The 14828-nt window shown below is 36.9% G+C and overlaps 1 protein-coding gene across 2 annotated transcripts in view; it reads right to left on the bottom strand.

Annotated features, from left to right (window-relative positions):
- The window catches only part of LOC122069206 (polyadenylation and cleavage factor homolog 4-like), a 16237-nt gene extending 6325 nt beyond the window's left edge, over window positions 1–9912 (bottom strand). Inside the window, exons 1-3 of one of the 2 annotated variants that reach the window (XM_042633166.1) lie at window positions 9352–9912; window positions 2574–2675; window positions 2201–2464 (exon numbers count right to left, since the gene is read on the bottom strand). In XM_042633166.1, the coding sequence (XP_042489100.1) occupies window positions 2201–2464; window positions 2574–2675; window positions 9352–9762 (777 nt within the window). In that variant the 5' untranslated portion in view covers window positions 9763–9912. The remainder of the gene's footprint in view (window positions 1–2200; window positions 2465–2573; window positions 2676–9351) is intronic. The other variant, XM_042633167.1, reaches the window with a different exon arrangement.
- Window positions 9913–14828: the final 4916 nt, after the last annotated feature.

Consider the following 14828-nt stretch of genomic DNA (forward strand, 5'->3'; position numbering starts at 1 on the left):
GGGTGTGGGGACTATAAACAAGCACCCCCTACTTCTGATTTATCTTGCACTTTTTTTCCGGATAAGCATTTAACTTGCACCAAAGCAGTTCAGGTTTCAAGAAACGATTCTAGAAACAAGATCCACAATTATATCAGGATCTATGTAGAAGAAATAAAACAGCGCAAGAACAAATACCGGATGAAACAAAACTAGAATAAGGAAGATGACCAAATCTAGCAACCTGAAAATTTAACCAGAAACAAGTGTGGAATCAAGTGAAATAAGAAGAAAAAGAATAGTAGAAAATAGGGTAAGATCACACTAATAAAAGCATATCAAAAGGAAACGGAGAAAATCAGGTCTGGGATACCAATCCAATATGCACCACAAGGACACCAAAACTACTGAAAAAAAAAATAATAAATAAATAAATAATCAAACTTTGTTTACTAAAAACATCCTTAAATAATGGGAGTGTATTACATATATGAAAACCTTCTGATTCCATAAATTGACTCATAAAAGAACCCATAATAACTCTCACACTCAATAAACTAAAAACGGAACTCCTAAAAGCTATTAAATATCCTATTCTAATTCAAACACTTAACTACCAATCCCATATGCTAACTTCACACCCCCCCCCCCCAAAAAAAAAGGCTGAAATCTATGCAGTTGTCATAGCTCACACATGTTGGATAGCAATCATACAAATGAAAGAATGCATCTTCATTAATTTTTTTTTCTTTCTTTTTGGGGAAAGGTAATTGATTGATTAGAACGTAATGATCAGTGGCTCGGCAAGAAAGGAAAAATTCTTACTAAAGTGCAAGGTATGACCTAGCCAAAAGATAAATTCCACCTTGACCCTCTGTTAGAAGTGCAGATATGCAGTCTTACTGACATCCAAACACTTATTTTTCCTGCCCGATCTATAATATCATTGGGTCCAAACACATATACCTTTCTGATGGGTGATAAAGCTAAAGAAAATTACAGAGAAGACGCTAAGTTGGGGAACCAGAACAGGTTTCCCCAACTATGCAACGTGTTAACCAGCCCGATGGAGAAACATGCATATCCTCCTTAGTGGATTTCTAGAGAAATCTAAACCATCATCACCACACTCCCAACTTAATGATCATATACCCAGATAGCAACATTGCAACTTGATATTAGCAAGTTTTTGTTTTACCTAATTATTACAGAGACAAGGTAAGGAAAACAGAACTTCGTATTTTGATTTTATCCCCTTTGTTATGTCTTCTCGTTTTGCAGTTTTGATTACTATTTCTTTAAACAGCAATATAACCATTTTAACCAGTACTATTCCAAGGTTCTCCCCACACATCCACATGGCATGCGTTCATGAACAGCACTTGTGCCCACCTTGGTGCCTCAAGTTTCTTCACATCTAATTCAAGGTTAGGCTATGTTTAGTTGTAAGGGAAGAGTGTGGTAGTAAAAAATTTGATGTATACAAAGCACAAGTTAGAGTGAAGGAGTTTAGGGAAAGTCAAATCTTGACACTCGCACTTCTGTCTCTGGAAAACTATTCCCAACCCAAATAATACAAATTCATCAGGTTTTAAGGTATAATGTGGGAATGACAATGGCGCACATACTTTTGAGAAATGATGCACCTTTACTATTCCTCACCAATTTACTCCAAGGCCAACCAAACACAATAGGGATATTCTTTTTCCTTTACCATCATTCGCTTCATTTTACTATAGACCCAACATGTGGGTGATGTAGATCAAAGCTTGAAGAAGAAGACAAAAACAAGAGTCAGAAATTACTGTTCATGAAACACTGTTTATGAACAGTAACAAGTCTGTAAAGTGGTTCCATATTTCATATTTCAGTTTCCTATTTAGTTTAGTTAGTTCTACATTAGTGGGATCCACAAACTACTTTACTATCCCTGACTTCCAGAACAACCAAATGCATCCTTGAGGAGAAATACTAAGAAACCCTAAAACAAAGTCTTACTCTCCCCCTCGTTGTGTTAGGAATTTAGGTTAGACATTGTACTTTCCAACGGATAAAAGAAAACCACAGTACTTTGTACATCCTCTTTACAAATCTAAGGCTTGTATATAGACATGAAATTAAATTCATACTTTATGCATGATAAATGTGATTATATACACGCAAAAGTGACAATGCAGTACACAGAGGGTGGGGGCATGGATCCTCAAGAGTCTTAATTTACCACAGTTGAATGTTCAAATTGATGTCTCGCCTCCAAATACTTGGGATTCACATGTATTCCATGAGTTGGTCGAGCAAATGGAGACTCAGATGACTTCATAACTGCCAAGCCAGATGACGGATGGTTTACAGAAGAAGAAAACTTTAGTTCTGCCTCAATTTTGCGAAGCACTGAAGGTGGGAACACTGCTGACCAGGTGCCAAAGAGGTGACGCATGGCTGGATGCTGGTTAGGGTGAACTTGCCTGTATGCCTCACAGAAGACCTTGGCAAAAGATAAGGAAAGAGTATCAGACTTACGAAAGTTAGAAACCTACGCGCACACGAGCAGTTGAAGAAAGCCATACAAGCACTGTGAATCATATACCACTCACCTCAGGGAGATGGGAAGCAAAGTACCTCGCATATTCACGGCCAATGTTCTTAACAATACTATCAAGAAGATATAAAGAAGGCAACTTTTGCTCGACAGGCGCCTGACGAAAAAAAAAAGTTACCATCAATGAGCACATATGCAAGCAATAGAAAAAAAGTAAAAGATTCAAAAGCCTTCAAGTTTTAAAGTTTTAAGTGATGCAGAGAGTAAAGAGAAGCAAACAAATCATTCACCAATAACTAATGGATAACTTTGCCAAGGTGTGGCTCACAATTTTAAATCATGTATATTGTTGTCCATGGTTTATTATCCATAGTTAACAAGGCATCGCCTAGGCGTCCAGGCCTTTTTCTTTTTTTTGGGTGTTGTGGTCGCCTAGGCGCCTTGTTTGTGTAGACTTTTCTTTTACCCCCTTAAATGCCTTGGTTTGCCTAGGCACCATGATAACTATATCTAGAATTGATTGATTAAATTCGGGAGCACATAAATATGATATCAGGACTATGGAGTAACCAAAATCAAGTACTTTCAAGATAAGCAAGACCAAGAATATGAAAAACTTTCACTTTTGGAAAATGAGAGTAGAAACACAAAAATAGTAAAAAAATTATAGCCAAAAGATAAATGACATCATTATTGATGTCTTGGTTAAATTATCCAGCAAAAGTCATCACATTCATTCGAAGGAATCTTTCTTGAACCAAACGTCCTCGGTTATCGTCTCACTTTCAATACCCTTAACCCCCCCAACCACCCTCTTTCGCACAATCACAACTTTGCCAGGCAAATCGAAGTTATCTTCTAGTCAACTGTCCACCCAAGCCCCGCATCTTCAGCTTCTATTGGAGGGGCAGCAGAACCAATGCATTCGAAGGGGGAACAGAGCAGCAGGAAGCATAGCAGGGGAAGAGTTATGGATTGAACCAGAAGCAATGCCCTTTGGAGCGACGATCGGAAGTTGTCGGTTGGCTTGGTGTGAAGCATTGGGTTCCTCTATCACTGACTGCTGCCAATGATCGAAGCCAAATGTGAACCAGCACCCTCCCTTTGATGGAATTTTGTGTGCTTCAAATACTTTTAAGGGTGTACAGAAGATGACCAAAGTCCTTATTTTCTGTTGGGCCACCAACCAACTGACTAGGGAAATCCATGAGCTCGATTACTCCTTCCTATTGTTAATAACCATCTGAACCCTGATTTGTCTGATGACTCATCAATCAGATGAAATTTTTCAAAGAACTATCAAGGTGCGAAATCCTCTTTCACATGAGGGGGGAATCAAAGACTATAGTAACCATAAAATGAGAGCAGAATGTATGAAGTAGGTGATGCAGTACCGACAAGGGTTTACACAAGGAGAACCAAGACCAAGGTCGACCCAAGTGGCTGACTGGGTCGACCCAGATCTGGTCCAAGTCAGCCCATGATTTGGGCTGCTGATGGGGATTATTAGTAGCTTAATAGTTTCTTATTTAGTTTCTATTTTGAAGTCCTAAGTTAATTTCTACTTTCAAGTCATTGTTAGTTTCTAATTTCTGTTTAAGACTAGTTTCTATTTTCATTAGATTCCAATTTCCAGTTTTTAGTAACTTCTTGTAATCAGTTTTTAGTAATTCAGATTTAGTAACTCTGAGTTGCTATTATTTGTAAACCCTCCCCATCATTATAAATAAAGATGAGGGTTCTTTTATGAGCCACGATTTTGACAATAAAGAAAAACTTCATGCTGCTGCCGCTAGGTGAATTCCATGGCTGTTCCTTGCGTTTGATCGAGGAAGAAGGGTTTGGTGTCTGATCCAAACGTCTCCTTGCAGCGTGAAGTCCAATAGGCCTGTTTCTAGTGTGCTTTTTTTTTATTTTTTTATTTTTTTTACTTTCTTTCACATCTTCAAGGCTTACTAAGACTGCAGAAAACCAGCTACGATTTCTTCTATCTCTGCCCAGAATTTTCTGTAAAAACAGAGCCTTCGGTCTCTGCTGAAAAGATCAGTTTTGAAGGTCTGATCAGCCTAGTCTTATGGTCGAAGGATCGCCTCTGTCCAAGTAAGGATCGACCCTACTATTGGCTGATTCTGATCAGCCATCTCTGAGATATTAAAAATCTCCGGATTTTCATCGTCTAGTGATCTGAATTTCCTATTTCTGAAATCGACACTGCTGTTGGTTTAATTACTCATTTCTCTGGGTTGCTATTTATATTCTGGGCATCTGAATCTGATATTAACTTGCTCAGTCCCTGATTAGTATTAAGAATCACTGATGTCCTTGGTTATTCTCTCTATTTCTGTTTCTGGAAGTCGATTATTGCTGGGCTGTTATTGAAGTCTGATTTTTCTGTTATATGTATTTGGGGCTGGTTTGGTTGTTCTTGGGTCCAAAAGTTCCTGCAGATTTGGATCTAGTTGGGTGTCCAATCTAGTCCTACATTAGTGGGGAGATGGCCTGTGTGAACATGTTGCATCAAATTCAAGGGAGAGAGATACAATAAGGAAGCTCAGCTTATTATTACCTCCATAAGAAATAAGATCAGGGTTGAAAAAGTAGAACAAAGCACAAAATTGTAAAATCCGGTCAAACCTGAAAAAATACAAGCTGAACCCACACAGAGAGAAATATCATGCCACATCCCACATCGTTTTTATCACAAAGGACTCAATAAAAGCTAATTCAAATGTTAAATACGTGATGCAGGATAATGGTTTTGACTACAGATTGATACAGATGTAGGGTTTAGGTCACATATGTAGGATTTAAGTAAAGGAGAATCTCAAGGGAATGAGATTACAGGTTTTGGTTAACTCAAATGAATTCAACTAAGATTTTCTGACAAACTGAAATAGGAAGAAAACAGATAACAAAAACATCAAAAGAGGGGAGGGAAGCTAGGCTTCATCAACAAAAAGGCTTCCATCATAAATCGAACTCTCAAAATAAGCCACTCCAAGCCAGGATAGAGCTTTGGACCTTCAGTGTATAAGTCTGACTCTCCACCACCATAGTTGTTAAGGCATCGGCTAGGTGCGTTCTGGGTGTCTTTGTTTTTTTTTTCCCCTCCGCCACCGGACTGGTGTTTGGCAATCAAGAAGGGATTTATGGGAGTTTATAAAATAACTTTTTGAGATGACTGGGCAGAAGATGATTTGTGAATATGTCCTTTGCTGACCTCTCTTCTTCTAATGTAATTGATGTATATAAACTCCTGCATCAGCTACTCTTCATGATATAGACATTTGTTTCAATTGACAACTTATCATGCAAAAAGTGAAAAATAAAAATCCATATCATGCAAAAACATCTCCACATATCAATACAAAAGACTCTATTCTACTTTAACTAGCATCTTGCAAAACAAATCCTGTCACAAACTAATAAACAGCCAATATTTTGGCCACTAGCCCATAACATCTTTAAGTCATCTTACACTCACAATATCTTGTGCTTGTTAAAAAGAACTCTTAAATGACAGAACAATCGTGACAAACAGACGATTTAGGCAATGATTTAAAAAGCCACCATCGAAGGACTAAACATCCTGGAGTGATAAAAATCCAGATTGTTCTCTGGATCATTTGTTGCATTGTCCAATATTGTTCCACACAATAACTGGGTCATTTGGATCCAAAATCAATGCAGATCACGCAATCCAAACATTCTCATACTCTCAGACTGATCCTTAAAACCATGAGTTTTGCGGCCAAAGGGTTAGGCCAAAAAAAGAAGTAACAATAATGCAACTTCCACTATCTAGAAATGGATGAATTGCTAAATAGATCCTTAATGGACATTGAAACAATAAATCAGAACACTCATGGATTTGTATGCCTATTCAATAGTTAGAATTATAATATATAACCAAACCAATGTCAAAAATAATTACTAATTCACTAGGATTGGAAATACACATGGGAGCTAATCAAAGCCATACTAACAGCAAGTTGAGATCTTCCATCAGTGAAATCATATACAAATCAAATGCTACCAAAGGACGCCCAAGTTTAGGCTCCACAGCAGGGCACAGGAAGAACTAAATGGAACTTAGATTTAGAGTTGTGCGACAGACTTTCAAGAATTGGTTTTAGGTGGCTTGCTTTCCCCTAACCATATCACTAGTAGAATGTGACAAGGAAGGTAAATGATGCAGTTGCATTAGAGATTAATTCCATACGGAGGCCTATGCATGAGCTTGGTAGGCCCATAAGTTGTTGGCGGTAGTCTAATGGGCTAAAATTGATCTTTGGGGTAGTTAAAGTATAGGTTCTGCCTTTTATTTTCTTCAGTTTTATTGTAATGGGACTAATTTATAAGCCCATAAAGTGAGGTGAAGTTAGCATATGGGATTAGTAATATGGGATTAGTAGTAAAGTGCTTGAGTTAGATTAGGATATTTAATAGTTTTTAAGAGTTCTATTTTTAGTTTATTTATTTTATTGTGTGTGAGATTGAATAGGTCCTTTTAGGAGTAAATTTAGAAATTTTCGAAGGTATTTATAAATGTAATACACCCCCATCAATTAAGAATGTTTTGAGTAAGGAAATTTGAGATTTTTCAAGAGTTATGTTGTTGTTGAGCAATGCATACAAGATTGGTATCCAGGCCTAAATTTGTCCTTCTCTTTCTTTCGATATGCTTTTCAGACATGATTTTTCTCTCTTCTTCTCTTTTGTTCTTATCTAATTATAGTTCTTCTACTTTCTTCTCTGACTCTATCCAGTGATTCTACAGCTTTCTAACTTTCCTATCTCCAGTATGATGCAGATACGGCTGCCCTTTCTTGGTTGGACCAGCATGACCGGCTTTGGAACCCAAGAGCCAAGAAGAACCGGTCCAACCCAGGGTTTTGGTCCAACAAAGGTTGAAAACAAAATTAATAGTTTACTTAGTATTTTATTTCATGCTTTAGTTTCCAGACTTGAACGTAGGAGTAGGATTTATTTCCTTGCTTTGGTTTCCTTTTTATAGTTGTTTCCTAGTTTAGGCTAGTTTCCATTCCAGTTAAGTTTCTAATTTCATGTTCCTCTTTTCCTATATATTGGTTGTAATCGATTGAAGATTTAGAGAGCAATTTGATTATTGAATGAATGTGTGATTGTGATCCTCCTTTTCCCCATCTCTAATCTGATTTCCCCTCCCTTCCCTAAGGGTTCTCCATCAGATAGGTTTGCTTCATAACACCAAATATGTCCGTCAGATTTAGATTATCTTCCACAGATTTGTAATGTTGACTGATTAGAGAAATCAAGTAGAATTTTGTCCATATCAGATTTGTTTTGGTCAAGTTACTTAATTTTCTTGCATTGACAAAGCAAAGCAAAACAAAAAACAAAAAAACAAAAAAAAACAAAAAAAAACAAAACAAAAAACAGAAAACAAAAACAAAAAAGAGACTTAGTCTATTTTTCTTCTGGTTCTTAATACTTTCCTATGATCCTACCACAATCACCCACTGGAATTCCCTGGTTCAGGATTAATTTGCATGATAAATGTATACAAAGAGGAACTTGAAGCCAAAAATTCTGCATTCACAGTATTGAAACCTAAAAGAATCTTTATGTATCGTATTCTCTACTTGGAGTTGCAAAAAAAGGACTGTAAGACCAGAACTAGACGTAATGTGCTTATAAAATCTAACTATAAAATTAGCTCCATAGATGCTCAAGTAAGGACCACATCATATGCAATCTTCAACAACTTCTGTAATATTTCAAGTATATTCTGTTAAGTTCTGTGAATCTTAGCCAACTTTGCACTCCAGCCCATGCAAATATTTGAGTAGACATCAAGTATGGACAAACATTTGGAATATGAATTAGGATCCTTGAAGACTGCCAAAATCAGAATAAAGATACTACATGTAATGGAAAGTGCCAAGAGATGGCAAAAGAATTAGGACTGAAAATAGAAACACATCAAACCAGGCCATCAATCATTGGTGGTCAAAAGTCAAAACAAACTACTTTTTTGCCAAAATCCAAGGAGGCCCACTCAGAAAGCACGCATGAAGACCTATGCCAAGAAAAGGCTTGTCCATCCTTTGCAGGCTTACATTCCAGTGCAGGTTGCCCTTTCCAGATGGCAACCCTTTCCTAACTCCATTAAAGAACATGATGTTGGCTCAGTACCATGCAATAGTATCTAACCAAGACACCAGAAACCTAATACCAAGTAGAAACAAAAGCTCATTCATTAGAAAAGCTGGGGATCTAAAGATTAAAACTCAATATGACATCGCCAAGGGAAAACTAAGACTAAATATTTCAGGAGGTCCAAAGTTTCTCAATTCAGTTAAGTTCTCAACAATTTGAAACGTCATAAACTAATAAAATTCTCCTGAACAGAATTACTGTTCCAGAAATGAACTCAAAATTAAACAGTCCCAATAAGCCATCAGATATTTGAAATGTCCAAAGTTCGAAATTACAATCATTCGACAAGAAAACGGACAAAAGTTGAATATTACCCTCTTCCATCACTTAAAACTAGAAAAAAATATCTCACTTTTCAGAAGGAAGTTAAAGGAGACCCGAACAACCCAGTTGAAGGGGCAAATGAAGGCATTCTATTGTAGCTTTCCATTTATTCATCTTTGCTGAGAAAAAACGCTACAACAAAGAAAATCCTACTCGCAGCTAGAAGACTTTGAAATCCATTGTGATGAGCGGGAAAGTGCATACTTGAACTTAGACGAGGTTGGAACATAAAGACTTCAATGCAAACGCAAACACCACTCATGAGAATTCAAACACTAATTTTCAAATGCTTCCATATTGCAACATACCTCGAGAATCCGGGCAGAAATTGCAGCAGCAATTCCCCCGCCGTACTGCCTCTGATCTCCAGCGATTATCGTCAGCTCGGTTATAAGAGGCTTGGAATTGAGTATAAGCTCTGATAAAACGACTTCGTAAAGTCGAACAATCTCTTCACTGCTGGGTGCCGGAACATCGTCCTCGTCAGATACCCTCAACTCCTCCCTCTCCTTCAAAAGAGCCCTAAACCGATCAAGAATTGAGGGAAGAGGCTTCTGGATGATGTCATTGGGCATGCCCTTGCTGTTGATGTTATTGCTGCTGGTGCCCGTCCCACGTTCTGATAGAAACCCTAAATCTCTAGGGTTCCCTCTGGAGGAGACGAACCTTTCTTCTTCCATCGCTTGATTAATCAAGGGTCTATAGCTTCCGTATGTCATGGAAGAGCAAAAGCGGGCTTTGTGTTGCTCCTGTATTCGCCATTGAAGAAGCAGAGTTAAGCACAACCAGCGAGAAGGCGATAGAGAGAGAGAGAGAGAGAGAGAGAAGGAAGGGGACGGAGTCTGACAACTGTTACATACAATTGGGGTTTCTTTGTGATGCGTTTTTCATGATTTTTAAACCGGGCCGGAAAGGAAACTGGTTTCGCTATTGGACCGAATCGTATCCGTTTTTCACTTTTAAAGTTTTAATCAAAACAAACCGCGGTTCCTTCAAGATGAAAGTTTCTACAGCTTCCTCTCAAGCTGAATGCCACAAACTATGGATTTGGCTCGTCTCCAATAGTCCAATTTCGGTCTAATTCCACTTAAGATTGCAACATCTGTCCTTTATAAGATCCAACGGTTACTTATATATACAATTTCAAACCTCAAAATCGCTGCACTTTTTCAAAAACCACGTTTTGAAACTCACACCCAATACCCCAATACACTAAACCGTATCTCCACTCTTCATTCGCATAACTAAATGAAGAAAGAAGAAGAAAATCGAAACCGGAGCAGAGCTCTTTCAGAACTGGTACACTCTATCTCTAACGAAAGTTACTGGAGGCGGTGAAACCACTTATTCTTTAATAGAGCTCTACAACTCCATTCCTCACTCTCGAGTTTCAACCCCCTTGCGAAAACGGAGCTTCAGCCCTCGGCCTTTCTAAGAACTGGTACTCTCACTCTCTCTCTCTCTCTCTAGGACGGAAGCCACTCAAGGCGGTGAAGCCACTATCACAAGAAGGAAACGAAGCAGGTTTGCATTTTCAAGAAACAAAGAAAGAATTCAACAGAGAGACCCCGCATGACCTCAAAGCTCAAAGTCAATTCCTTTTTGGGGTTAAGGAAATTGGATCAAACTCAAGAAATAGAAAACATTATTCAAGTCAGAAACCCATATGAATTAATTGATTTATTGTAATAATCAATAATCAATTTGTCTGTTAGCAGAAAAAATACTGCTATGACAGAAAACCCCATCCTCTGTTCTTTCTCTGTACTGAGATTTTCAAGTATAACAATAAAACTCTAAAAACTAATCAAAAAAATTCACAATTTAAGAAGACAAAATTCCAAATAATCTACTATAATTTCATCTTCTCTTTGAATTTTGGAATTATTTTATGGTTTTTCAGTCAGAGGCAAGAGAGATGGTACCATGGTTGTCATCTGTGGGGAGAGACAAATCTCTCTCTAAATTAGCAGGTTTTGAAACCGAGGTTTCTTCTTCCTTCTTCTTTCAGTTCTGAGAGTAAGGAATGGGAAGATGGTTTAGGGCATTGGGCGTGAGTTTGAAAAAAAAAAATCACTTGTGGTTTTGGAATAGGGCAACGGTTTTGAGGTTTGAAATTGTTATGTACAAGGAACCGTTGGATCTTGTAGAGGATAGATGTCACAATCCTAAGAGGAATTGGACGGAAATTGGAGAGGCAGGAATTGGAGATAAACCAAATCCACAGAGTATATGCTCTGGCGCGCATGGTATCAAGTATCAGTATCGTATTGATCATATCAATCATATCATATTGGTATTGGTTGAAATTGATCCTTGATTCGGATCGATTACCCATATCATTTCAAGTGTAAAATAGTAAAAAAATTTGTATTTCTTAAAAAAAACAATGGTAAAACAGATCGATACATGCCAATTCGATCCGATCTGGATTGGTATTGGATCTATATCGATATCAATATCGTCTCCTAAATCCACGCTTTGGCGTGTTTGATTCCTTTCTCTTCTCAAGGGTTAATATGTTGTTGAATCTAAGGATGTTAGTCGGTTTGGTTTCGATGTAAATAATTTGATTTGGTTGGAAACAAGATTTTTAGATATAACTAAAATCGAATCATTTTAATAAACATTTTATATATTAAAACAATGGTTTTGGTTTAAAAATGGTTTGAAACAGTTTTCTGATGTTTACTAATTTTTTATTCAAACTACTTCTTTATCTTTAAAAATTTTAGTGACGTGGATGTACATTGAATTGAATTGTTTTATTGTTATATGTTTTTTTTAATAGTTGTCTAAGGTAAATTTAAAAATTTTTATTGAAATATATGTAAACTTAACATTGAATGACTTAAACTTACTACGCATATATAAATCGGTTTAACGGTTTACCAGGAGTTTAAACTTTAAAGGCAAAATTGAATCATTTAATAAATGATTTCATAATTTCGATGTAAACAATTCGATTTAATTTCAATAAACGATTTCGGTTCCAACTTCACATCTTTGGATGGATCGTTTCCTCTTCCATCTCAATTGCTTGTGCCCAGCTCACTCCTGGTCTCTCCTCTTTTAATCAACTTGGCCCACCTTACAGCTCCACAACCCACACCTCGTCCATCCACCTTAGGCCCCTGAAAATTGGTTCTTCTTTGCCCGACTGTGTTACACCTCCTGGAATGTCTCCATTCGTCCAATGACTACTCGGTCTCACACTGGTTCTCTTAAACCTCCACCTCAACGTATCACCCTTTCTGCTACTAAGCATCCTCTTCTGGACCTTGTTGAACCAACTTTCTATAGCTAAGGTACAAATTTTGTCCACTGACGGGGCTATGCAATATGAGTTGGAAGTTGGGGAAGTGGATGAGTTTGTAGCACAAGGAAGAGGATCCAAATCCATGGTTGATTCCTCCTCTTCCTTTGAATGCACAAAAATATTTATTGAAATTTTTCAATGAGGTTCAATCTAATTTCATCATCCTTACTAAGCTTTCAACGGGGTTCCATCCATTTTCATCATCCTTTGTTCTTGAGCTATGTAATCTCTCTCTCTCTCTCTCTCTCTCTCTCTCCTCTTCCTACATTGAGAAATTATGCCATTGACCTTTTATCGCTATGCCACATCATTGTATGGAGTATTATTAAAATTAATACCAAATAAATGAGAATATATAACGTATCCCAATGGCTTATCACTTGAAACAAAACAACCACGTATTGTATGATAGCTTTATACATAAATCAAATCATGAATACTTGGAGGGGTTGAGTCGCACACTGGTCACTTAAAATCATAATTTTCACTCTATAGCTCAATATAGATTGTTGCAAATTGACCTCCAAAATAAAACAACCTAATAAACCCTCCAGTAGTTATTGCATGCAGTTACTATGCCACATAAGGACACTTAGATTTTGCTCAATCAACCAAAAGAATGAAACTTAGAAAAACTCTCAAAGAGGTGGAGAGAGAGTTCAGGACATTCTTTATTTATCAAGGAGAGATACTTTTTGGAAACCTTATCCAACAAGGCCCAAAATATGTCTCTCTAACACAGAAGACAAAGACAACTAACTGTTGCCAACGTCCAACAAATTCTAGATAGTGTGCAACAAAACATCGTTGATGTTTGGCGATTTCTCAGACGGTGCTCATTCAACATTGGTAAAACCTTATTGCAGACTAGACATAGTTTAAAGAATGTCGGAATTGTCCTACAAAGTATGAGGAGAAAGACATGTGATGTCAACAAAAGTAAATCATGATAATTCAATATTTCTGTGGCCATTTTTTTCTGGTGAATATTCAATATTTCACCGGAAAATTTGCCTAGATTTCTCTAGCGAAAAATCTGATTTTCATGGCAAATTTCGAACCAAAAACCCTACTCGTTACTAAAAATGACAAAACTTTGGATAGTGATAACTCCCTATCCAATGATCTAGCCAATTTGACAAACCATATATCATTAGAGATGTTTTTCTTAGTACTATCCAATGATGGTGCGGTCAGATAAATTTGACCAAAAATGCAATCAAAACTGATCCCAAAGCGAAGAACCCGCATATCCATACTTTTGATGAAGTAATGATCAAACAACATTGTCTTTGCACCAAAGGCTAGATCCAGGCTAAAAATGATAGAACACAGTGTCTTAGAAGTTTTGATCAATTTTGAAAAAGTAAAGTTAGCCAAATCACCCAAGGGGAAAAATGATCATTTTCACCATACTATCTCTAAAAGTAGTGAACTCAATTCATTATTGTTTACCCAAAAAAAAAAATTACTCAATTCATTACTGTTTGGAGGGTCCTCTAAGGTGACAAAATTCAGTATCTACAACTATCTTTGATGGCTATGATCAAATAATTATTGAGTTGAATAAGGACATTATTTCATATCTACAGGATATTTCCAAGAGGGAACTTTTGTTCATCAGAATCCTAGATGACATTCTACATTTGCAATCCAATTTTGAGTATTATACCTTTCTTCTTAGCTGACAAGAAGGGCCTCTCAGTGACATACATAGGAGCAACGCTGTCCTCCATCCATGAGTTATTTAGATCTTTATGAATAAAATTTCATTTTACCCAAAAAAAAGTCAAAAATTAGCTCATAGTAAGTAATTTCACAAGAAGGGCCTCTCAGTGACATACATAGGAGCAATGTTATCCTCCATATATGAGTTTTTCAGATCTTTATGAATAAAATCTTATTTTCCCAATAATAAATAAATAAATAAAGAAACTCATGACTATAGGATTTAATATAATTTAGGAATTTAGGAATTTAGGTTTGATTCAACTCGATTAATACAGTTTCACTTTATTCATATTAGTTTGATTCAAACCAACAATTTTTACTTTAAAAATGAAACTAAATGAAATTTCACTGGATTAATTACAGTGGCCTCCCCTACAGTTTACCCTAATGTTATAACCATCCCCTATAGAATTGACAAATACTCTGTACCCCCTGCAGTTGACCGTGTTAATTAAATAAATTGAAACGAAAATTTTATCCCTACAAAAAGAACCAATATAAATGAAATATAACCGTTGGATTCAAGATAAAGATATAGTGTGATCTTAACCGTTGATGCTAGGGTTTCATCACCATGGGAAACAACCTAAGGGTTGCAATGGAGTTGCAGCACCTCTCTTAGGGAAAGAGCAAACTAGGAAAGTGTTTTTGAAGTTCAGATCCGAACATGAAGTCAACCAAAAACCACTGCCTACACATCTAAACATTCAAAATAAAACACCAAATCCAACGAAT

The sequence above is a fragment of the Macadamia integrifolia genome, unplaced genomic scaffold (assembly GCF_013358625.1).
Source record: "Macadamia integrifolia cultivar HAES 741 unplaced genomic scaffold, SCU_Mint_v3 scaffold553, whole genome shotgun sequence".
NCBI lineage: Eukaryota > Viridiplantae > Streptophyta > Magnoliopsida > Proteales > Proteaceae > Macadamia > Macadamia integrifolia.